This window comes from Microcaecilia unicolor, chromosome 5 (assembly GCF_901765095.1).
Source record: "Microcaecilia unicolor chromosome 5, aMicUni1.1, whole genome shotgun sequence".
Classification (NCBI taxonomy): Eukaryota; Metazoa; Chordata; class Amphibia; order Gymnophiona; family Siphonopidae; genus Microcaecilia; species Microcaecilia unicolor.
In genome coordinates this window covers 358,758,586-358,781,559 of record NC_044035.1, presented here as the reverse complement: position 1 = coordinate 358,781,559, position 22,974 = coordinate 358,758,586, and the positions used below count along the sequence as shown (strand labels likewise).

The 22,974-nt window shown below is 46.7% G+C and overlaps 1 protein-coding gene across 1 annotated transcript; it reads right to left on the bottom strand.

The window, feature by feature from the left end:
- Positions 1 to 371: 371 nt before the first annotated feature.
- Positions 372 to 22,511, bottom strand: LOC115470973 (tubulin beta-3 chain-like). Its single transcript, XM_030204619.1, is given in 6 exon segments — positions 372 to 984; positions 986 to 1,441; positions 1,443 to 1,663; positions 5,109 to 5,219; positions 7,650 to 7,758; positions 22,455 to 22,511. Coding segments are annotated over 6 exon segments (1,353 nt in total). The 3' UTR covers positions 372 to 585.
- Positions 22,512 to 22,974: the final 463 nt, after the last annotated feature.

The window sequence follows — 22,974 nt, the reverse complement described above, 5'->3', positions numbered from 1 at the left end:
TGGAGTATTAACATTTTTATAAGTTTGTGTCTTTCTGTGAAAATCTCAGTGTTTGTAAACAGATTATGAAAAGTCATAAAGTGTAACTTGAGATTCACCCTGCATGTGAGAATTTCATCCCTTGAAACTAATGTGGAATATGGCATTTTCCCCCTCTCCTGAAACAAAAGTGCAGAGGGTTCTAGCAGCACAGCTCAACAGAGGTCCCGACATCTGTCCGCAAAGTGGGAATTTCAACAGGCTTCTGTGCTATTGAGCATAAATCTCAATAAATACACAGCAGACACTAGACAGCAAGAACTTTATTAACTATTACAAAAAAAATAAAAATTGACAAACTAGTAAAAAATAAAAATCTCAACCAGCTGAAATTGTCAAAATCAGGTGCAGCTGAGTTGGGGACGGCACAAAATTAGGCGAAGATGAATATGGGAAGGAACACTTGGAAGGTTTGGAAGCCTTGATCAGGGGCCGTGAGAAGCAGGTCCCCCGGCTCTGAGACTGCAGAGTGCAGGTGGAACTGAAGAAAGATGAAGAAGACGCTGAACCTTTCCAGGGACCTGCCTCCCATCACCCCTCAATCCTTTACTTTCCACCTTGAATCTCTGATTCCTCATCCTCATCCTCATACATCTCTCCTTCCTCCTCAGCAGTGGCATCTTGGTATTGCTGGTATTCGGACACCAGGTCATTCATGTTGCTCTCAGCTTCAGTGAACTCCATCTCGTCCATACCCTCACCTGTGTACCAATGCAGGAAGGCCTTGCGACGAAACATGGCAGTAAACTGCTCTGAAATGCGCTTGAATAATTCTTGGATGGCTGTGCTGTTGCCAATGAAGGTAGAAGACATCTTGAGGCCTCTGGGTGGGATATCGCACACTGCCACCTTGACGTTGTTGGGGATCCATTCCACAAAGTAGCTGCTGTTCTTACTCTGGATGGCCAACATCTGCTCATCTACCTCCTTCATGGACATTCGGCCCGCGGAAGACGGTGGCTACTGTCAGGTAGCGGCCATGACGTGGGTCGCAGGCAGCCATCATATTCTTGGCATCAAACATCTGCTGGGTGAGTTCTGGCACAGTTAAGGCTCGGTACTGTTGACTGCCACGGGCAGTGAGAGGGGCAAAGCCAGGCATAAAGAAATGAAGGCGGGGGAAGGGCACCATGTTGACTGCAAGTTTCCTCAAGTCTGCGTTCAATTGGCCGGGGAATCTCAAGGAGGTGGTGACCCCACTCATTGTGGCAGAGACAAGATGGTTGAGATCTCCGTAGGTGGGAGTGGCCAGTTTAAGGGTTCTGAAGCAGATATCGTACAAAGCTTCATTGTCGATGCAGTAGGTCTCGTCTGTATTCTCAACCAGCTGGTGGATGGATAAAGTTGCATTGTAGGGTTCCACCACGGTGTCAGAGACTTTGGGAGAAGGCACCACGCTGAAAAGTGTTCATGATGCGATCAGGGTACTCTTCTCGCACCTTGCTAATAAGGAGGGTGCCCATGCCAGAGCCAGTGCCCCCACCCAGAGAATGAGTGAGCTGAAAGCCCTGTAGGCAATCACAGTTCTCACACTCCTTTCTCACTACATCCAGGACCGAGTCCACCAGCTCAGCGCCCTCTGTATAATGACCTTTGGCCCAGTTGTTGCCAGCGCCACTCTGACCTGAAAAGGAGAAGAAAAGTGAAACGTGTCCTTACAGCCTCCATCATCTATGCAATGAGGCAGGGTGAAAGGGAACTAATCATATCATAAACCTTCTCCCCCCCCCCCCCCCAATACTTTATACGGTGTGCCTGTTCTGCTAAAGGGATTCTACACCCCCTCAGCACGTTATATGGTGCGCTCCTTCAGATAAAGGGATTCTGCACCCCCTCAATGCTTTATATGGTGTGCTCCTTCTGATAAAGGAATTCTACACCCCCCTCAGCATTTTATATGGCACGATCATTGAGATAAAGGGATTCCATACTCCCCTCAGCACTTTAAATGGTGCGCTCCTTCTGAAAAGGGATTCTACACCCCCCTCAGCACTTTATATGGTGCGCTCCTCCTGATAAAGGAATTCTACACCCCCGTCAGCACTTTATATGGTCTGCTCCTTCTGATAAAGAAATTCTGCACCCCCTCAATGCTTTACATGGTGTGCTCCTCCTGATAATGGGCTTCTGCAACCTGTACTGGTAGAAAGCAACCAAAAGATTTGATATAGCACCTTGATATGCAAGGACAGGCAATATATCGAATCTAACCAAACTAAATTCCAGACTGCTGGGTGAGTATCACCAGGCCCAAAGAATGGTCTTGAAACACTAGAGCAGTGTCAGAAGAGCAGCTCTCGCTGCTGTTCTTGCCTTCATAAATTACATTTCTCAAATACTTGTGAAAGAAATTTTGAAAAAGTATTTAAAACATTTTGGCTTTCATTTGGCTAGCACTAGTTATGTTTTAAATGTGTATCATCCAGCACTTAGATGTTTATCTTACATAAACGTCTTAAGTCCCCACTTTACAAAACCGTGATATGCATGTCTCAAACCCCCGTGCGTGCAAATGGCAAGAAGGTGTGGTCTGGGTGGGACAGTGGCGTGGCAAGTTAATAGATATTTGTTCTCCATTTCAGAAGCAGACTAAACGTGTATGACCTTAGGAGTTACACCTGCTTTCAAGCAAGTTTAGGATTTGGTAAACAGCTGCTATTCAACAGCACTGCACGGGAGGGATTAGAGGGATTTCCCACTTAATCCCCCAATGCTTTTGTTCCTCTGGAATTCAGTGCCAGAGAATGTGGTAAAAGCAGTTAGCTTAGCGGGGTTTAAAAAAAGGTTTGTATAGCTTCCTAAAAGAAAAGTCCATAAACAATTATTAAAATGGAAAAATCCACTGCATATTCTAGGATACACAGCATAAAATGTACTGTTTTGGGATCTTGCCAGGTACTTGTGACCTGGATTGGCCACTGTTAGAAACAGGATACTGGGCTTGATGGACCTTCGGTCTGTTCCAGTATGGCAACACTTATGTACTTATGTACTCCTCTCCCCAAATGCCAAATTGGCAAGCAAACCGGTCACTGTGACAGCGGTGGGATAATAACCGGCTATGTTTCAAGACTACAAAGATAACCAGTTAAGCAAATCTTCTATACATTTATTTTTCTAAAATGGAAGTTTTTACTGTCCGCACTCGACGCATAATCATCCATTTCTCTGTGTTTTAGAACAGCCTCTAAGTCAGCAGATTCGGTTCTGAAATATTACTGAAACTAGAGACGTCCTCGCCTGAATGTCACAATTCTGCCTTCTATGTCCTTTCTAAAATGGGGCTGTATCTAGATAGATAGATACGAGAGCTGTACCGAATAACATATTTTACTATTTGGCCGAATACGAATAATGAAAAATATAATTGGCTAAATACGAATAATGGTCATCGAGCTTTAACATAAATAATAAAAGAAGCAAAGTGAAATCAGAGATCAAGTGTTTATTTCAGTAGAATTTAGGACAATAGAGCCCGGATTATTCGTATTTGAATTTAAATCACTATTGGGCTGAAAATGAATAATGTATTTGGGGCCGAGTCGAATATGAATGTTCGGTCCAGCCCTAATAGATACAGAAACACGCTCCCACGTTCATATATGTATTTCTTTCATTGTTTTGAACTTAGTATAGTGGAATGATCTGGCGAAGTGTAAAGTTGGATCTAATGTTAGGCTAAAATGTTGTTTCCACCCATTTGACCCACAGAATGAGAACAAGGTCTGGAGACTAAGAACTAGATTCAGTAAAACGGTGTAAAAATTTGTGCGCTAATAAAAATGCATGCTGAGTGCTATTTTATACACCGTGCTCTGAGTTAGGCACTGGCTCTGCGCCTGGACTTATACCAGCTGAAACCTGGCGCCAATCCTGGTGCATATGTTACGCACAGATCCCCTGAATTCTATAATACTGCGCACATTTTTAGTAAACGCCACTGCCCCTCTATGGTCAGGTTCCTTTCCAATTGCGTGCTAAGGGGCCCTTTTAATGAGCTATGTAGGTGCCTATGCATGCCTAATGCGGGTCAATTCTGAGTTACCACCTGGCTACCACGTGGCCCACATGGTAATTTCATTTTTGATGCGCGTCCGCTATGCGCGCAGGAAAATCATTTTTATTTTCTGGCGCGCAGCAGAAACTGGGCGGTAATCATCATTCTATGCACGTAGATGATTACCCGCACGGTTAATGTGTGAGACCTTACCGCTAAGTCAATGGGTGGCGGTAAGGTCTCAGACCCAGAATGGACGCGCACCAATTTTTATTTTGCCACATGTCCATTTTCGGCATAAATTGTAAAAAAGGCATTTTTTACAGGTGTACTAAAAAATGGATCTGCACACGCCCAAAACACACGCCTACACTAGCACAGTCCATTTTTCAGCGCACCTTAGTAAAAGAATCCCTAAAAGATTTACTTGCGCATTTGTATAGAATAGCGCTTAGCAAGATACACACGTAAATCCTAATTGGAGCTGATTAACTGCAATTATTGGTTGTCACCCCCCCTCCCCGTCACCCCCCTCTCCTTACCTTACTTCTGCCCTGGTGGTCTAGTGACCTCTTCAGGGCAGGAAAGAGCCCCCTCTTTCCTGCCCGGAGCGCTGCCCTGCGTGCATCCTTCCCGTTGGTGATCTCGGCGCTGATTCAAAATGGCCACCGAGAGTTGAAGTCTTGCAAGGTCACTTCAACTCTTGGTGGCCATTTTGAATTGGCGCCGAGATCAGCAACAGGAAGGAAGCATGCAGGGCAGCGCTCCGGGCAGGAAAGAGGGGGCTCTTTCCTGCCCCGAAGGCGGAAGAGGTCACTAGACCACCAGGGCAGTAAGGGGAGGCTAGCAATCTGCCTGTTTGTCCGCCCACCAGCCTGCCCATTTGCCCAGAAATCCGGACAAATGGGCAGATTGGCAAAACCCGCCCGGTTGCCCGGACATGTCCTCAAAAAGAGGACATGTCCGGGTAAATCCGGACATATGGTAACCCTAGCCATATCTAGAATTCGGGGGTAAATGATGATAAGAGGATGGACATGGACAGAAGAGATGACCTGCTGCTTCTATTTACCAAAGATGAAGTTGTCTGGTCTGAAGAGGTGTCCGAAGGCCCCTGAACGGACACTGTCCATAGTTCCTGGCTCCAAGTCCACTAGGATTGCACGAGGCACATACTTGTAAGCTGAAGAAAAACACAGATTTCCCCAGTGAAAGTGCAGCATGTAAAAACCCGCCTGAGCAAGCCTCATCCCAACTGCCCACAACTCCGGCTCCCCCTCTCCTGAGGGAGCTCAGACACTAAGAGGATTCCTCACTCGTTTACTCCCTCCTTGACAGGCAAGAAACGGTGGAGCAAGTGAAGCACCACCTGATGAGACAAATAGGATTGAGAAAGAAAACACGAGGGATACCAGCTATGAGAAGGTCAGGGCTGGTACAAGGTTATTGGATGCCTGGCTTAGGCAAACCTTCAACCATACGCCCACCCAGGGGTGGCTCAAGATTCTATCACCCCCTCCCCTATGGCTCAGCATCTCCCCTTCTCTCCCTACATTCCCCCCATTTTTGATAAGCTCCTGCCCTTCCCCTCTCTATTTCCCTCCTTCTCATGGCCAGCATCTGCCCTTCCCCTTTCTACGTCTCCCCCTTGGCCACTATCTGACCTTCCCCTCTTTACTCCCCTCCTCCATTCATCAGCATTTGTCCTTCCTCCCCCAAGATGGCCAGCATCTCCCCTTCCCCTCTCTATCCCCCCTCCCCAGTTTCCCAGCATCTCATCTCCCCTTCCCCTCTATCCCCCTCTTCATAGACAGCATCTCCCCTTCCCCTCTCTATCCCCCCTCCCCAGTTGCCCAGCATCTCATCTCCCCTTCCCCTCTATCCCTCCTCTTCATAGCCAGCATCTTCCCTTCCCCTCTCTATCCCCCCTCCCCAGTTGCCCAGCATCTCATCTCCCCTTCCCCTCTATCCCCCTCTTCATAGACAGCATCTCCCCTTCCCCTCTCTATCCCCCCTCCCCAGTTGCCCAGCATCTCATCTCCCCTTCCCCTCTATCCCCCTCTTCATAGACAGCATCTCCCTTCCCCTCTCTATCCCCCCTCCCCAGTTGCCCAGCATCTCATCTCCCCTTCCCCTCTATCCCCCTCTTCATAGCCAGCATCTCCCCTTCCCCTCTCTATCCCCCCCCCTCCAGTTGCCCAGCATCTCATCTCCCCTTCCCCTCTATCCCCCTCTTCATAGCCAGCATCTCCCCTTCCCCTCTCTATCCCCCCTCCCCAGTTGCCCAGCATCTCATCTCCCCTTCCCCTCTATCCCTCCTCTTCATAGCCAGCATCTTCCCTTCCCCTCTCTATCCCCCCCCTCCAGTTGCCCAGCATCTCATCTCCCCTTCCCCTCTATCCCCCTCTTCATAGCCAGCATCTCCCCTTCCCCTCTCTATCCCCCCTCCCCAGTTGCCCAGCATCTCATCTCCCCTTCCCCTCTATCCCTCCTCTTCATAGCCAGCATCTCCCCTTCCCCTCTCTATCCCCCCTCCCCAGTTGCCCAGCATCTCATCTCCCCTTCCCCTCTATCCCTCCTCTTCATAGCCAGCATCTTCCCTTCCCCTCTCTATCCCCCCCCTCCAGTTGCCCAGCATCTCATCTCCCCTTCCCCTCTATCCCCCTCTTCATAGCCAGCATCTCCCCTTCCCCTCTCTATCCCCCCTCCCCAGTTGCCCAGCATCTCATCTCCCCTTCCCCTCTATCCCTCCTCTTCATAGCCAGCATCTTCCCTTCCCCTCTCTATCCCCCCCTCCAGTTGCCCAGCATCTCATCTCCCCTTCCCCTCTATCCCCCTCTTCATAGCCAGCATCTCCCCTTCTCCTCTCTATCCCCCCTCCCCAGTTGCCCAGCATCTCATCTCCCCTTCCCCTCTATCCCCCTCTTCATAGCCAGCATCTCCCCTTCCCCTCTCTATCCCCCCTCCCCAGTTGCCCAGCATCTCATCTCCCCTTCCCCTCTACCCCCCTCTTCATAGCCAGCATCTCCCCTTCCCCTCTCTATCCCCCCTCCCCAGTTGCCCAGCATCTCATCTCCCCTTCCCCTCTATCCCTCCTCTTCATAGCCAGCATCTTCCCTTCCCCTCTCTATCCCCCCCCCTCCAGTTGCCCAGCATCTCATCTCCCTTTTCCTCCCTGCTTCTGGGCCGCTGTTGACCTCCTATATCCTGTGCTGCCCTGTAAAGAAAAATAAGTGCTGTGCAGGCCCTCTAAATACTGAGGCACTGCCTTGTCCTGCACCCTTCCAAGGCAGACTTTCTATCAGTGGTGGTGGTGGAGGAGGAGGGGGGAGACATGGCAGTGCTTCTGTACAGGTTTGTACTTATAGAGCCAGGGCTGTGGCAGGAGAATATGTGGGGGGGGGGGGGGCAGCAGCAACAGGATAAAGGCTCTCACATTTGTTAGAGCCACGCTGCCACCATAGGCAGATGCCTAGTTCACCTAATAGCAGGGTCAGCCCTGGGGGAGGTCATGTGACCTTTGGAGGACAAAGACTCCTGGGTCAGGCAGGACCAGGGGTGGCCCCTAGGGTGGTACAGGATCACTGTAGTAGTATAAACAGCTGGTACTTACAGGAGGCTTCATTGTAATATACACTGATCCTTTCCAGTTGTAGATCAGAATCTCCCACGTAGTTTCCACTGGGGTCAATCCCGTGTTCGTCACTGATCACTTCCCAGAACTGAGAGAAAACATTGAAAAAAAAATGCACAAGTTGACACAATGCAACTATGAATCTACAAAGTATGGATAATGATTGTTTCTGTCAGATACGTCCCTTCTGTGACTCTGCCTGTCATGCACACAGTGAATGGCAATCCTGATAAGCATTGGCATGATAACATAATGGGATACGACAGCATTATAAACACTGATGAAACAGCTGAAGAAGGCTGGGAGACTTGACCTGGTGGAAGCTTCTTAAAATCTAAAAAGAAGCGAAGATGTTCTGCGACAAAAAAACATGTTATCTAATACCTAAATATCTTATTCTACATTTACAAGGATACCACAGCATAAAGGTGACACCTAGGGCTAAAGTTTCCTGCCTCGCCTTTCTCAAGTCACCCGTGCCACAGCAGGAAAAATCCATATTCTTTGCCCATAAAATAATTATTGTAAGTTGCAGAAATACAAAAAAAAAAAAAAGTTCAAATCTTACTCAAACCAAAACCTACAAGTGGCTCCGTCTGAGTCCAAAATAGCAGAATTGGGTGTTTAAATCGACTGCAGGGTGGACCTGCCACCAGGTTACGTTAAAGAAATGAGTTTTCAGTGTTGGTCAACATTTTTGCTTTGACTGAAGCTGCTTTTTTTGCCGCCTCCGTAGAAACTGCTGCCATAGGCAACTGCCTAGTTGTGCCTCATAGATAGGCTGGCCTTGTGTGCAGTTCAAACAACTGATTGTTTGAATTGTGTGTGAGGAAGAGGAGAACATTTCCTGTTTGACTCACACAAGGGGTAGAGAAGCCCAGCTGGGGTGACAAAGGGATAGCAAGACATTTGGGGGGGGGGAGGGGAGTTGCATGTGCTCCCCTATCACCCCTGTAGCAACACCTATGATCACACAGAGGTGACTGATCCTCATCTTCATATCTTAGTGTGTATGGTACTGAAGGATCCAGAACACAGGTTTAGGACATAAAACCTTATTCCTGGAGATTTGTCCAACCAGTCTGGTTTCAAGATATTGTTAATGAAATGCATAACACAGTAATACAGTACATGGTGGCAGAGAAAGACCAACATGGCCATGTAGTCTGCCCAAGAAGGTTGTTGGGGTTGTACCTGCCACCAGGGACGCCAAGAGGGGGGGGGGGGGGGCGGGGGGTGGGGAAATTCCCCAAGCCTGGGCCTCCAAGGGGGGCCCGGCGCCGGGGTTAGGCCGCCGGTGCTGCAGTTCCCAGTCTCACCTGTCTGCCTCCTCGGCTCCAGGCCCCCTGCATTCGAAGCGACATTCACAGATCGCCTCTCTTCGGCCCTTCCCTCCTTGTGTCCTGCTCCGTGGAAACCGGAAGTTACATCAGACGAGGGCGGAACAGAGGGAGGGAAGGCCAGAAGAGAGGCGATCTGCGACTGCCGCCTTGAATGCAGGGGGCCCGGAGCCATGGAGGCAGCAGCGGGGGGAGCGACAGTGGCAGGGGGCGGAGGCGGGGCGGCCTTGCCCGGGGCCCAGCCTAGTCTCTTGGTGGCTCTGCCTGCCGCACAGCGCAGCTTAGTTTCCCCATGATTTCTTAGATGTGGTGAAGTGCTCTCTGCTTCTCTTACATCTTCTTGCCCTTTAGGGATCCACTTCTGTTTGAGTTCCTGCACTCTTTTCGCTTCCACCCCTTTTTTGGGGATGGCATTCCAGACATCCACCACCTTTCCCATGAAAAAATATTTTCTGAGATTTTGACTCTACCTCCACATAGATTCATATCATGTCCTATAGTTTTAGAGCTTCTAATTTGAAAAAGGCTCAGCTGTTTAAGAATTCCTTTCAGGGCTTTAAAGGCTTAAAGGGGTTTGGACGGCTTCCTATAGGAAAAGTCCATAGACCATTATTAAATTGACTTGGGGGAAAATCCACTGCTATTTCTGGGATAAGCAGCATAAAATGTTTTGTACTTTTTCGGCATCTTGCCAGGTACTTGTGACCTGGATTGGCCACTGTTGGAAACAGGACGCTGGGCTTGATGGACCTTTGGTCTGTACCAGTGTGGCAACGCTTATGTATTTATGTGAAGGTCAGCATCTCTTCCCTCTGTCCCTCTTCCCTAGGGTTACATAGTTAGGACCTCCAGGCTCTTCTCATGTCTTCCATTATTTTGGTCACATACCTTTGTACGAACTCCAGGTTCTTTATGTCCATAGTGAGCTACGGCCTCCAAAACTGAACACAGTACTCCAAGTGAGGCCTCACCAGCACCCTGTATAGGGGCACTATAATCTCCTTCTTTCTGTTTTGACCCTCTCTATGCAACTGAGCATTCTTCTGGATTTATTGTTACTGCTTTAAGATCCTCAGATATTATCACCTCAAGGTCTCTCTTCTGGACTGTGATCTTCAGCCTTCACGTGCAGCTCCTTTGGGTTTTTGCTCTCCAAAAGCATTATTCTTTACTTTTTCAGATTAAAGATTAGCTGCTAAGTATTAAATCAGTCTTCTAGTTTTTGTTAGTCACTCTGCATTTTGCCTGCTCCTTCCAGGGTGTCCAATCCTGTTGCAGATCTTCATGTCATCAACAAAAAGCAAAGTTTCTCTTCTAACCCTTAGAGATATTGCTTATGAAATTGTTGAGCAGAATCAGCCCTACGACTGACACTTGAGGTGCTCCAATACCCACCTTTCTTTCTTCTAAATGAATGTCATTTACTGTCTGTCAGTCAATCAATTTTTTATCCAGCTGACCACTTTGGTACTCACCCCCCTGGCTAGTCAGTTTGTTTATAATCCTGATATTCAGCAATAACCAGTTAAAGTTTTAGCAGTTAAAGGTAGGCCTGTTATTTATGCTGCCTATTTTAACCACTGAACTTAGCTGGTTAAGCACTGAATATCCACGCCTAACTGGCTATGTCGCACAATATAGCTGGTTAGTATCTAACTGTGGATATTTAGCGGGAGATAACCGTTATCTCCCACTAAATATCCATGGTTAGGTGTCGATATGCTATTTTACTGGTCAGTGCCCATGTCTGGCTGGTTAATTACCTGTGAATAAGGGGGGGGGGGGGGGGGGGGGGGAGGAGGGAGAAGAGAGTAAATGATTCAGAGGGAGCTGGCCATGGTGCTGAAACACACTAACTGTACAGACTGCTTTTGCTCCTTATGGATATCAAGAATTACTGTATAAATTTTTAGTCTGGTAATGTGCCATAGGTATATTAGTGAAAGGAGAATGACTAAAAAGGGAATTGTGAGACTAAAAGATACTGCAAACCGCTATGTAGATAATGATGAAGAAAAGGCAAATTTGCTAAATAGATACTTTTGTTCTGTTTTTACTGAAGAAAATCCGGGAGAAGTACCATGAGGGACTGGCAAAAGTTCATTTGAGAATGGAGTGGATATAGCACCGTTCACGGAAGAGAGTGTGTATCAACAACTAGAAAAACTAAAGGTAGACAAAGCCATGGGATCCACCCCAGGATATTGAGGGAGCTCAGAGAGGTTCTGGCGGATCCTCTTAAAGATTTGTTTAATAAATCCTTAGAAATGGGAGAGGTTCCGAGGGATTGGAGAACAGCGGAGGTGGTCCCTCTTCACAAAAGTGGTGATAGGGAAGAAGCTGGAAACTACAGACCGGTAAGCCTCACTTCGATTATTGGAAAAGTAATGGAAGCGATGCTGAAGGAAAGGATAGTAAATTTCCTGGAAGAAAATGAGTTGCAAGATCTGAGACAACATGGTTTTACCAAAGGGAAATTGTGCCAAATGAATCTCATTGAATTCTTTGATTGGGTGACCGGAGAATTGAACCGTGGATGTGCTATAGACGTAATCTACTTAGATTTCAGCAAGGCTTTTGACATGGTTCCCCACAAGAGGCTCTTAAATAAACTGGATGGGCTGAAGATAGGACCCAAAGTGGTGGTTTAAGGAACTGGTTGACGGACAGGCGCCAGAGGGTGGTGGTGAATGGAGTTCGCTTGGAGGAGGGAAAGGTGAGTAGTGGTGTGCCTCAGGGATCGATGCTGGGGCCGATTCTGTTCAATATATTTGTGAGTGACATTGCTGAAGGGTTAGAAGGTAAAGTTTGCCTATTTGTGGATGATACTAAGATTTGTAACACAGTGGACACCCCGGAGGGAGTGGAAAACATGAAAAAGGATCTGAAAAAGCTAGAAGAATGGTCTAAGGTTTGGCAATTAAAATTCAATGCGAAGAAATGCAAAGTGATGCACTTGGGGAGTAGAAATCCAAGAGAGGCGTATGTGTTAGGCGGTGAGAGTCTGCTAGGTACGGATGGGGAGAGGGATCTTGGGGTGATAGTATCTGAGGATCTGAAGGCGATGAAACAGTGTGACAAGGCGGTGGCCGTAGCTAGAAGGTTACTAGGCTGTATAGAGAGAGGTGTGACCAGCAGAAGAAAAGAGGTGTTGATGCCCCTGTACAAGTCGTTGGTGAGGCCCCACCTTGAGTATTGTGTTCAGTTTTGGAGGCCGTATCTTGCTAAGGATGTAAAAAGAATTGAAGCGGTGCAAAGAAAAGCTACGAGGATGGTATGGGATTTGCGTTACAAGACTTATGAGGAGAGACATGTATACCCTGGAGGAAAGGAGGAACAGGGGTGATATGATACAGACGTTCAAATATTTGAAAGGTATTAATCCGCAAACAAACCTTTTCCGGAGATGGGAAGGCAGTAGAACGAGAGGGCATGAAATGAGATTGAAGGTGGGCAGACTCAAGAAGAATGTCAGGAAGTATTTTTTCACGGAGAGGGTGGTGGATGCTTGGAATGCCCTCCCGCGGGAGGTGGTGGAGATGAAAATGGTAACGGAATTCAAACATGCGTGGGATAAACATAAAGGGATTCTCAGGAGCTTAGCCTAGAATGGGTGGCAGAGCTGGTGGTTGGGAGGCGGGGCTAGTGCTGGGCAGACTTATACGGTCTGTGCTGGGGCTGGTGGTTGGGAGGCGGGACTAGTGCTGGGCAGACTTATACGGTCTGTGCCAGAGCCGGTGGTGGGAGGCAGGGATAGTGCTGGGCAGACTTATACAGTCTGTGCCAGAGCTGGTGGTGGGAGGCGGGACTGGTAGTTGGGAGGCGAGGATAGTGCTGGGCAGACTTATAGGGTCTGTGCACTGAAGAGGACAGTACAAATAAAAAAGTAGCACATATGAATTTATCTTCTTGGGCAGACTGGATGGACCGTGCAGGTCTTTTTCTGCCGTCATCTACTATGTTTACTATGTTTAGGTGTTTACAGTCCTGCATAAGATCAATATGGATAAAGCAATAAAACACATCATGAAAAATTTCAAGTTACATGTATAGTACAGGAAGTGGAAATCTTTTCACAAATGATTCCCAGAACACTGGTTCAATTATTTTATGAAATCGATCTGTGTTCAGCGGAGCAGGGCAAAGGCCAAAGTATCATTTGATAACAAAACTGGAAGCATGCCCCTAGCCGTAATCCTTGAAAGTGCAGATTAGATAGGAATATGGAAACTGGAGTCCTCAAAACTATTCTGGGACATGGAGGCAAATTATAAGAACAGCCATACTAGGTCAGACCAACGGTCCATCCAACCCAGCATCCTGCTTCCAACAGTGGCCAATCCAGGTCACAAGTAGCTGGTAGAAAACCAATTAGTAGTAACATTCCTTGCTACCAGTCTCAGGGTAAGCAGTGGCTTCCCCATGTCCAATAACAGACTATGGATTTTTCTTCCAGCAACTTGTCCAAACCTTTTTAAAGCCAGATATGCTAACTGCCATTACCACATTCTCCAAGAATGAGTTGCAGAGCTTAACTATTCTTTGAGTGAAAAAAATATTTCCTCCTATTTGTTTTCTAAGTATTTTCACGTAATTTCATTGAGTGTCCTCTGGTTTTTGTACATTTTGAAAGAATGAAAAATTGATTCATTTTTACCCATTCTACACCACTCAAGATTTTGTAGACCTCAAGCATATCCCCCCCCCCCCCCCCCCCCCAGCCGTCTCTTTTTCAAGCCGAAGAGCCCTAACCTCTTTAGCTTTTCCTCATATGGAAGGAGTTCCATCCCCTTTATCATTAAGATACAGGCAACATAATCCAAAGATCCAGACTATTCTAGTAGGAAACAGGAACAGAAACAGCAGAGCTACAAATGACATTTCAGTGGAGGAGTAGCCTTATGGTTAGTGCAGTGGCCTGAGAACCAGGGGAACAGGGTAAGCCTCCCACTGCAGCTCCTTCAGATCCTGGAAAAGTCACTTAACCCTCCATTGCCCCAGGAACAAAATAAACACCTGTATGTAATATGTAAACCGCTTTGATAATCACAGAAATCAAGTCTCATTTCCCTTTCCCTATTTCAAAGATTCTACATGGAATGTTGCTACCATTTGAGATTCTGTTGCTACTATTTGAGATTCTCCATGGAATGTTGCTAGTGGAGGAGTAGCCTAGTGCAATTGCCCCAGGTACAAAATAAGTACCTGTATGTAAAATGTAAACCGCTTTGATGTAATCACAGAAATCAAGTCTCATTTCCCTTTCCCTATTTCAAAGATTCTACATGGAATGTTGCTACTATTTGAGATTCTGTTGCTACTATTTGAGATTCTGTTGCCACTATTTGAGATTCTCCATGGAATGTTGCTATTATTTGAGATTCTGTTGCTACTGTTTGAGATTCTACATGGAATGTTGCTACTATTTGAGATTCTGTTGCTACTATTTGAGATTCTACATGGAATGTTGCTAGTGGAGGAGTAGCCTAGTGCAATTGCCCCAGGTACAAAATAAGTACCTGTATGTAAAATGTAAACCGCTTTGATGTAACCACAGAAAGGCGGTATATCACATCCCATCCCCTTTCCCTTAGCAAGGCCAGATTTAGATGTTTTACTTCATGGTCATAACTACCATCCAAACTGCTGGATGCTGACCTCACCCCTTGGCTGGGGTTGTCTTCTTCAGGCAGCACCGGCTCCTTACTCCTGGCCAGCATAGTGTGCTTCCATGCCAGGTCACTGCATGGTTTCTTAGAACTGAACACTGTCCAAATGTGCAGTTGTTCCATGTCTGTTTCAATTTCTTGCTGAATCACTTAACGCCCAGTAAGAAAACAGAAATACTGAGTGGAGTGGGTAGATGTGAATCACTTGTTTATTCTTTCCAAAAATATTAGGACTAGGGGGCATGCAATGAAGCTAGAAAATAGTACATTTAAAACAAATCAGAGAAAATATTTCTTCACTCAATGTGTAATTAAACTCTGGAATTCGTTGCCAGAGAATGTAGTAAAAGTGGTTAGCTTAGCAGGGTTTAAAAAAGGTTTGGATGCCTTCCTAAAGGAAAAGTCCATAGACTATTATTAAAATGGATGGGGAAAATCCACTGCTTATTTCTAGAATAAGCAGCATAAAATGTATTGTACTGTTTTGGGATCTTGCCAGGTACTTGTGACCTGGATTGGCCACTGTTGGAAACAGGATACCAGCAGGATACCAGGCTTGATTGACCTTTGGTCTGTCCCAGTATGGCAACACTTATGTACTGACCTATTGCAAGAGGAGAACATTTTTCTAATGAATGTATTGCACATTATCATACCAATAAGGGCAGAGGAGGAGCTGGGAAAAAGTCTTCATGTGATCATTTTCCAGGTAGCATCCCTAAAAACCCTATTTCCATCCTACTCACTGGCTTTAAAATGAGCATTGGGCATATTAATTCTCATCAGAGGAGAAAATAAGAAATAGCATCCAGGTATCTGAGCCCTAGAGAAATTTTATTATTTTAAAGCAAATGTTCCTAAGGAAACTTTTTCTTCACTCAACATGTAATTAAACTCTGGAATTTGTTGCCAGAGAATGTGGTAAAGGCAGTTAGCTTAGCAGAGTTTAAAAAAGGATTGGACAGCTTCCTAAAGGAAAAGTCCATAGACCATTATGAAATTGGCTTATTTCTGGGATAAGCAGCATAAAATGTATTGAACTTATTTGTGACCTGGATTGGCCACTGTTGGAAAGAGAATGCTGGGTTTGATGGACCGTTTGTCTGTCCCAGTACAGCAATACTTATGTACCCTTTGGACTTAACTGCAGATCTATAAAAGGTCAGATGTTCCCGCCTGGCCCTTCTCCCTTTCCTATTTGGGCCACAAGTCACTTCCCTTATTTTCTAACTCCTGTTACTCTGTCCATAGTTTCCACCTTTGCTTCCACTCTGTGCTGTGTATTAAGATGTTTTAATGTGTATCGCATTGACATTGTAAGTTGCAGGTTATATACTGTTATTTATCTACTGCCTACGTTCACCCGAGGCAGGATACAGCAAGAATATGTTGAATTTCTTGAAAAAGGTGGTAAAAATATTCTAAGAAAGAAATGAATGAATGAATAAATACATTTCTGGCACAACAATTGTACAATTTTGTTAACAGGAATACACCGAAATGCTGCGGGGGTCCTACTGCCTCAAAGCTCCCACAGAGATCATTTTTGACGAGCTCTACACATTCTACATTCCTCAGGCAGGAAATGATGTCATCCCTGTCCCCCCCCCCTCCCCTCCCCAACCAGGGCTTCTGCCTCATTGTTCTTCTTCATGAGCAGACAGTGCAGAGGTAGTCAGGCCAGATCATTCGTCTACTACTGGCACTGTAATCACAGACTCTAGGAAAGATTGGTGTACACCCCTAACCTATTATTTGTGTTCATTTCTTTACAAGCCTGGAACCCATTTGAAACATTCTATAAATCAGCTGTCTGCTTATTGCGATTATTTTCTTGCACTGTTTGCTCATCGTTTGTTTTCTTCTTTACGTCTCTTCTGGAAAACCTGGTAAGATCTTTCATTTCTGGAGAATTATGTACAATACGACATTTAGTTGAGTAGCTGAAGTCTAGTCAGGTGCTCTTCATTGGGATTTCTCTCCCAGCCCTGATACTTCTTTTATGCTTTACCCTCATCTTTTTTTATTCCTCCCCATTCAATCAGAAATGATTCATGTGACCTTTTCTTTGCTCCTGGGTAGATATAAATGTAGCTTTCCCAGAGGTATTTCCAGCATCGCAATGCAGCCTGATGTGACATTTCTGCTATCGTGTGCAAAGGTTTTGAGTGGGAACTTCTAAAGTAAACAGGGGTGAGTGAACTTACCAGCCCTTGCACCCAGCAGGAGGAGGTTCAGCAACAGGTCCTCATACTGAGTTTAGTGACCATCCTTAACACTGCAGTGGAGGAGGTTCAGAGACTGATCGTCACACCAAGCAGGAAGAGCTTCAGTGACCAACCTTCATACTTACAAGGAGACTCAAGTGACCAAGCCTCACTCTAAGCAGAATGAGGTTCAGTGACCATCCCTAACACTGTCCAGAAGGAGGTTCAATGGCAGGTCCTCTCATTGAGCAGAAGGAGTTTCGGGGACTGATCTTCACACCTAGCAGAAGGAGCTTCAGTGACCAACCTTCATACTTACAGGGAGACTCAAGTGACCAAGCCTCACTCTAAGCAGAATGAGGTTCAGTGACCATCCCTAACACTGTCCAGAAGGAGGTTCAATGGTAGGTCCTCTCATTGAGCAGAAGGAGTTTCGGGGACTGATCTTCACACTAAGCAGAATGAGGTTCAGTGACCATCCCTAACACTGTCCAGAAGGAGGTTCAATGGCAGGTCCTCTCATTGAGCAGAAGGAGTTTCGGGGACTGATCTTCACACTGAGCAGAAGGAGGTTCAGAGACCAGCCTTAATAATGAGCAGGAGGAACTTCAGTGACCAATCCTCACATAGCAGGAGGAGGTTCAGTGACCAGCCTTCACATTGAGCGGGGGGGAGGGGGGGTCAGTAACTAGACTTTTTTTTCAAACTTTTGATATACTGCTAAAAGGCCTTCACATAGAAAGATAAGTGGTTTAAATAAAAGTAAAAATAAAGAGGAGAATACAGAGGGGAAAGAGGAGCAAATGCCTATATGTGGAGAGGCATTTTTGATATGACGTCTAAGTCTGACTTTGGATGTTTTGCAAAAAAATTCCAAAATCTAAATAGGGAAAAAGGTCACTTTTGAAAAAGAAAAACGTCTATCTTTTTTTGGTTTTTTGGACATTTTTTGTTGTTGGTCCATTAAAAAAAAAAAAGAAAAACATCCAAGTACAAAATGCACAAAATCAGGCCATTGGGATATAGGAGGAGCCAGCATTTTTAGTAGACTGGTCCCCCTGACATCCCAGGACAGCAATCCCTAGGGGGCACTGCAGTGGACTTCATAAAATGCTCCCAGGTACACATCTCACCATTGCTCCCTTACCTTGTGTGCTGAGCCCCCCAAAACCCACTACCCCCAACTGTACACCAAAGCCCTTACAGGTGAAGGGGGCACTTATATGTGGCTACAGTGAGCTTCTGGTGAGTTTTGGAGGGTTCACAGTTTCCTCCACAAGTGTTACAGGTAGGGGGAGTTAGGGGCCTGGGTCCACCTGTCTGCAGTGCACTGCACCCAACACTAGACTACTCCAGGGCAGGGGTGTAGCCAGACACCCAATTTTGGGTGGGCCTGGGCCTAAGATGGGTGGGCAGTAGAACTCCGCCTTGTCCCACAAGTGATTTGGTCTCTCCCTCTCTCAACTGCGTGCCATATGGTCTCTCAAATATCCCCCCTCCCCCGCATACCTTTTAAATAGCAGATTTTCACCGGCAGTGAGCAGCAACTAATACACACTGCTCATGTTGGCCCCACAGCCTTCCCTCTCATGCAACTTCCTGTTTCCACATAGGCAGGAATACATCAGAGGGAAGGTTGTGGGGCTGGTGGGAGCGGAATGTATCAATCGCTGCTCACTGCAGGGGAAGATCTGCTATTTACAAGGTATGCAGGAGGGACAGTTGTTGGGAGTTTTCGGTTGGTGGGGCTTGGGGATCCCTGCCAGTCACATCATAAGTGTGCTGCTACTGGGTGGGCCTGAGCCCAAAGTGGGTGGACCTGGACCCACCCGAGCCCACCCTTGTCTACGCCACTGCTCCAGGGACCTGCATGCTGTTCTAATGGACCTGAGTATAACATCTGAGGCTGGCATAGAGGTTGGTAAGTAATATTTTTCATCACATTTTTGGGGGGTGGGAGGGGGTTAGTGACCACTGGGGAAATAAGGGGAGGTCATTCCTGATTCCCTCCAGTGGTCATCTGACTATTTAGGACCAATGTTTTGGTCTAAGTCTTAGGAATGCCAAAGTCCCACCTTGAACACGGCCCTGGCACACCCCTTTGAGATTTGGATGAACTTCTGGCAGACTTCAGAGAAAAACGTCTAAAAACAGGTTTTGAAAATACTGATTTGGACATTTTTGTGAGAAAAACATCCGACATGCCACTTTTTGGACGTTTTTCTCTTTTGAAAATGAGCCCTATGGAGAGCTAAGTGGTTTACATAACAACAGAAATAAAAGTGAAGTATAGAAGAGAGAAAGGGGAAGAGAGAGGAGTGGCAGGAGGCAGGCAACAGAAAAGAAGAAGAGTGGTCAAAGGAGAGTTGATAAGTCCAATCAGAGAGATAGCTGGTGAACAATTCAAGGACAGTGCCAGAAATGTCTATTGAGCGAAGACATTGAAGGAGAGTATGGTCCACAAAGCAGAAGAGAGATCAAGGGAAACAAAGATGACAGAAGTGTGTTGATTGATCAAAGCACAAAGTAGGTCACAGAGTGCAAGTAGAAGTGTTTTTGTACTGTGATGTGTACAGAAACATGATTGGTAAGGGTGCAGTAGATTACTACGCTCAATATGATTGACAAGTTAACAGTGGACAAGCTTCTTCAAGACCATGGAGAAGAAAGGAAGGTTGGAGATGGGGGTGAAAGCTTGTGGGAAGGGAAGAGTCTAGGTGAGGCTTTTTCAAAAGGGGGTGGACAAAAGCATTCTTCTAGGTGCAAGGTACTGAGCCCTCAGAGAGAGAGAGGGGGGGGGATGGGGAGTAGGTGAAGGATGATATGTAGAGAAAGGCAATTGGTTAGAAAAGCGGATTGAGTCAGATTTGGGGGAAGGGAGGAGAGAGTTTGTGAGAGGGAATGGGCAGTGGGAAAATTAAAGGAGGACCAAGTCAAGAAGGGGAGGGGAGAGTCTAATGGGGGGGGGGGAAGAAATGGGGAGCATTGGAAGAAGGGCTGCCCGGAACAAGTCTGTCTTGGATTGCCATGAGGATACAAGAGCATCAAGGGAGAGCCTTCAAACTGAGGAGGAGGTGGTTCAGTGATCATCCTTAGCAATGACTGAGAGGAAGTTCAGCGGTCAGTCTTAAAATTGACCAGGAGGAAGTTCAGTAATAAACCCTCACACTGAGCAGGAGGAAATTCAATGAGCAGCCTTCACACTGTGGGGTTCAGTGATCAACCCTCATACTGCGTAGGAGGAGGTTCAGTGACCAACCTTTGCACTCAGCAGCAGGAAAGTCATTTCAGAAATGAACTGTTTCGAAGCCACATTGTTTTTGGATCGAAAACAGCTCTGAAAGGAAGCTTCATCCTACTGTCCAACACAGGAGGACAGTAGCAAGATCTGTGATAAAAGCTCATTGCACCCTAGCAAGGACAGGGGCTTCATGATGGCTCCCAATGATTGAGACACTCCTCGGAAGATTTTTTTGTTATAACAAAATAAACTATTTGCATGTATTGTCTCCTCTATCCTCAAAAATTGAAAGATACCTACAAGTGAGAAGAGTTGTACAAAGTTTAAACTGGAATTTTTAAAAACCAAAAGTAAAAACATTGTAACATATTTCTGGAAAAAAAACTTTTGTTTGTCAGAAAGCTTCCTGCTGTTTATTGATAGAAGGAGCTCTGGGGACCCGTCCCAAGGTCACAGCTTGAGAGCGTGCAGAAATCTCTTAAGAGTCAGCTCTTGGCTTTACCCATCTCACTTTCCCCTGGTAATAAAAGAGAGTCTGAAGGGAAGTAATTTCAAAAGTCATACAGGAAGGCTGTAATATAATAGTCACTGCTGGGGAGATAATGTCATGGGAGAAAAGGACTGATCTGCTCCGTCTCCAGCATAGCCAGGGCTTGCTTTGATTACATTGCAGCGTAATTCCCTTTCTCATGGTGAGAAAAATATCAAAGCATTTCCATTTCATAAAATTAAAAGCAGTGGCCCCTTTCTTTCAGTCTACTGTCCAGCCCTCTGGTCCTTAGGGAGCGCAGGAGACTGCCAGGGTGTGTAGGGCTGCCAGACCTAGATAATGAGGCTGAGTCTTTGTCACTGAGGCTTTGTCCCCTCCCTTTCCCCAGGGCGTGGAAGACCACTCCCTTCAAAAAATCTTTGTGTCTTTGGTGCAATATGTAATTAAGGATTCCAACAAACAAAAAAAATCAGTCTATTATTTTGCAAATTAAATACCAATCGGTGACTTATGAAAAAGACTGAATGGATCAGGGGTCTATTCTGCCAGCACGTGGAAACTCGTAAGAGAAAGAAATAAAAAATGGGTACCAGTGAAACACACTCAGAGTCAAGGCATCTGTTGCAGCCATACCCTCCCTTCATAGGTGAAGAAAACCCACAGGATAAACTGAACCCACACTTGCTTTGTATTTCGAGGTGGAGAGGGTGTTTAATATGCAAAACAAGGAAAGGATTTTATGGAGGACTACAGATTGTGACAGGATCATGAGATAATTCCAAACTGTCCCTGCCGTCTGCCACTCTCCATTCTTGCCAGTCAAGTAACATTTACAGTGACCCAGGTTCAGACCACGGAAAGACAAATTCCTCCCCCCCCCCCCCCCGGATTCTATATATGTTGATTAAGGTTGTGTGAGCAAATCTGGCAGTGCGGCCAAACCGCACTTACAACTTCATTGTTTAACAAGCCAATCGGTGCCGATAATCGGCCAATAACAATTATTGGAACTAATTAGAATTTACTCCCGCAACTTTCTAAGCGTGTTCTGTAAAGTGATGCGTGTAAATTGTAATGCGTGGATCTCAAAAGGGGTGTGGCCATGGGAGAGGCATTTCTAGAATTTACATGTGCTGTTATAGAACGCTCCCGATCTGTACTTAGGTTTTACGTCGCATAAATGGTCACACCTAAATTTAGTCACAAGTCCGGGCGCTACACATATTCAATAAACCATGTTTGAAGTTAGGTGGGGGTTGTTTTTTGCACCATTGATAGAATCTAATCCATAATTTATTCTTTGGAAAAGCAGATTATAGATGTTAAATTCTTTATAGCTATCAATGAAAGAAGTGACCTTGGGCTCCTAATTCAAAACCACTCCTGTAAGGCACAGATCACAGACCTCACCCAAGTCCCCTCTGAGTTTAGGCTCAGCCGCTTTCCCTAGGTCTAGACTAAGCTTTTGCCTTTGTTCATTCCCAGCTCTGCAGTCTTGGGGTGTGGCTCATTCCCAGCACTGCAGCAGAGGAAAACTGGGATCCCCTCCGGGGACAAAGGGGGCTCAGACACAGCACAGGGGCAGAACCGCCTGCCAATTACAGGCTGGGGTTTAGGCTGCAGGAGTTTTAAACGTCTGTTCAGTCAAGGACACCGGGACCGAAGTTTTCACCAGTACCAGCAACGCTTCCAGCTTAATGCGCTTGATTTGTTAATCTCAAACAGTTGCAGAAAGGAGATGGGGAGGGAGCGAGTTTTGCATTCCGAGATGTGCGAGGGACAGGCGCTGACCCCCCCCCCCCCAGCCCAGCCCCCCATCAGAAGCCACCCTCCCTACCTTGGCACCGATCTGGTTGCCACACTGGCCGGCCTGGATGTGCACGATCTCCCTCATGCTTGCCCCGGGGGTCCTGCCTGGTGACTGGCTGTTGTGGGCGGAAAGAGCCGGACGAGCGGAGCGGGCGGGCGGGTCAGGAGCTCCGAGTCCCGGTCCGCGACTTTTATAGGCGCTTCGCGCACTGCCCGGCAGCCGCTGACGTCACCAGGGAAGAGGCTGCTCCTTCGGCCAATCAGGAGGCGCCCCGGGAACTCACTGCGGCATCACTGCAGCATCAGCACCAGTGCCGGCTGCTGGGCGCGTCCACTCCTCCCCCTCCTGCTGTTACCGGGAGCGCTCCCCGTGCATGCGCGCTGCTACCTCCCCCCACCCACTTCTCCCCAGATCACCCCACCCCCCCAAAAGTGTTCTTATCCCGGTCCTACTCCCATCCATCCATTGTTCTCCTGATCAAATCTTACCCCATTCCTTCCACCAGCACTATACCCCATTCCTCCCCATTGTTTCCTCATTGCAGTCC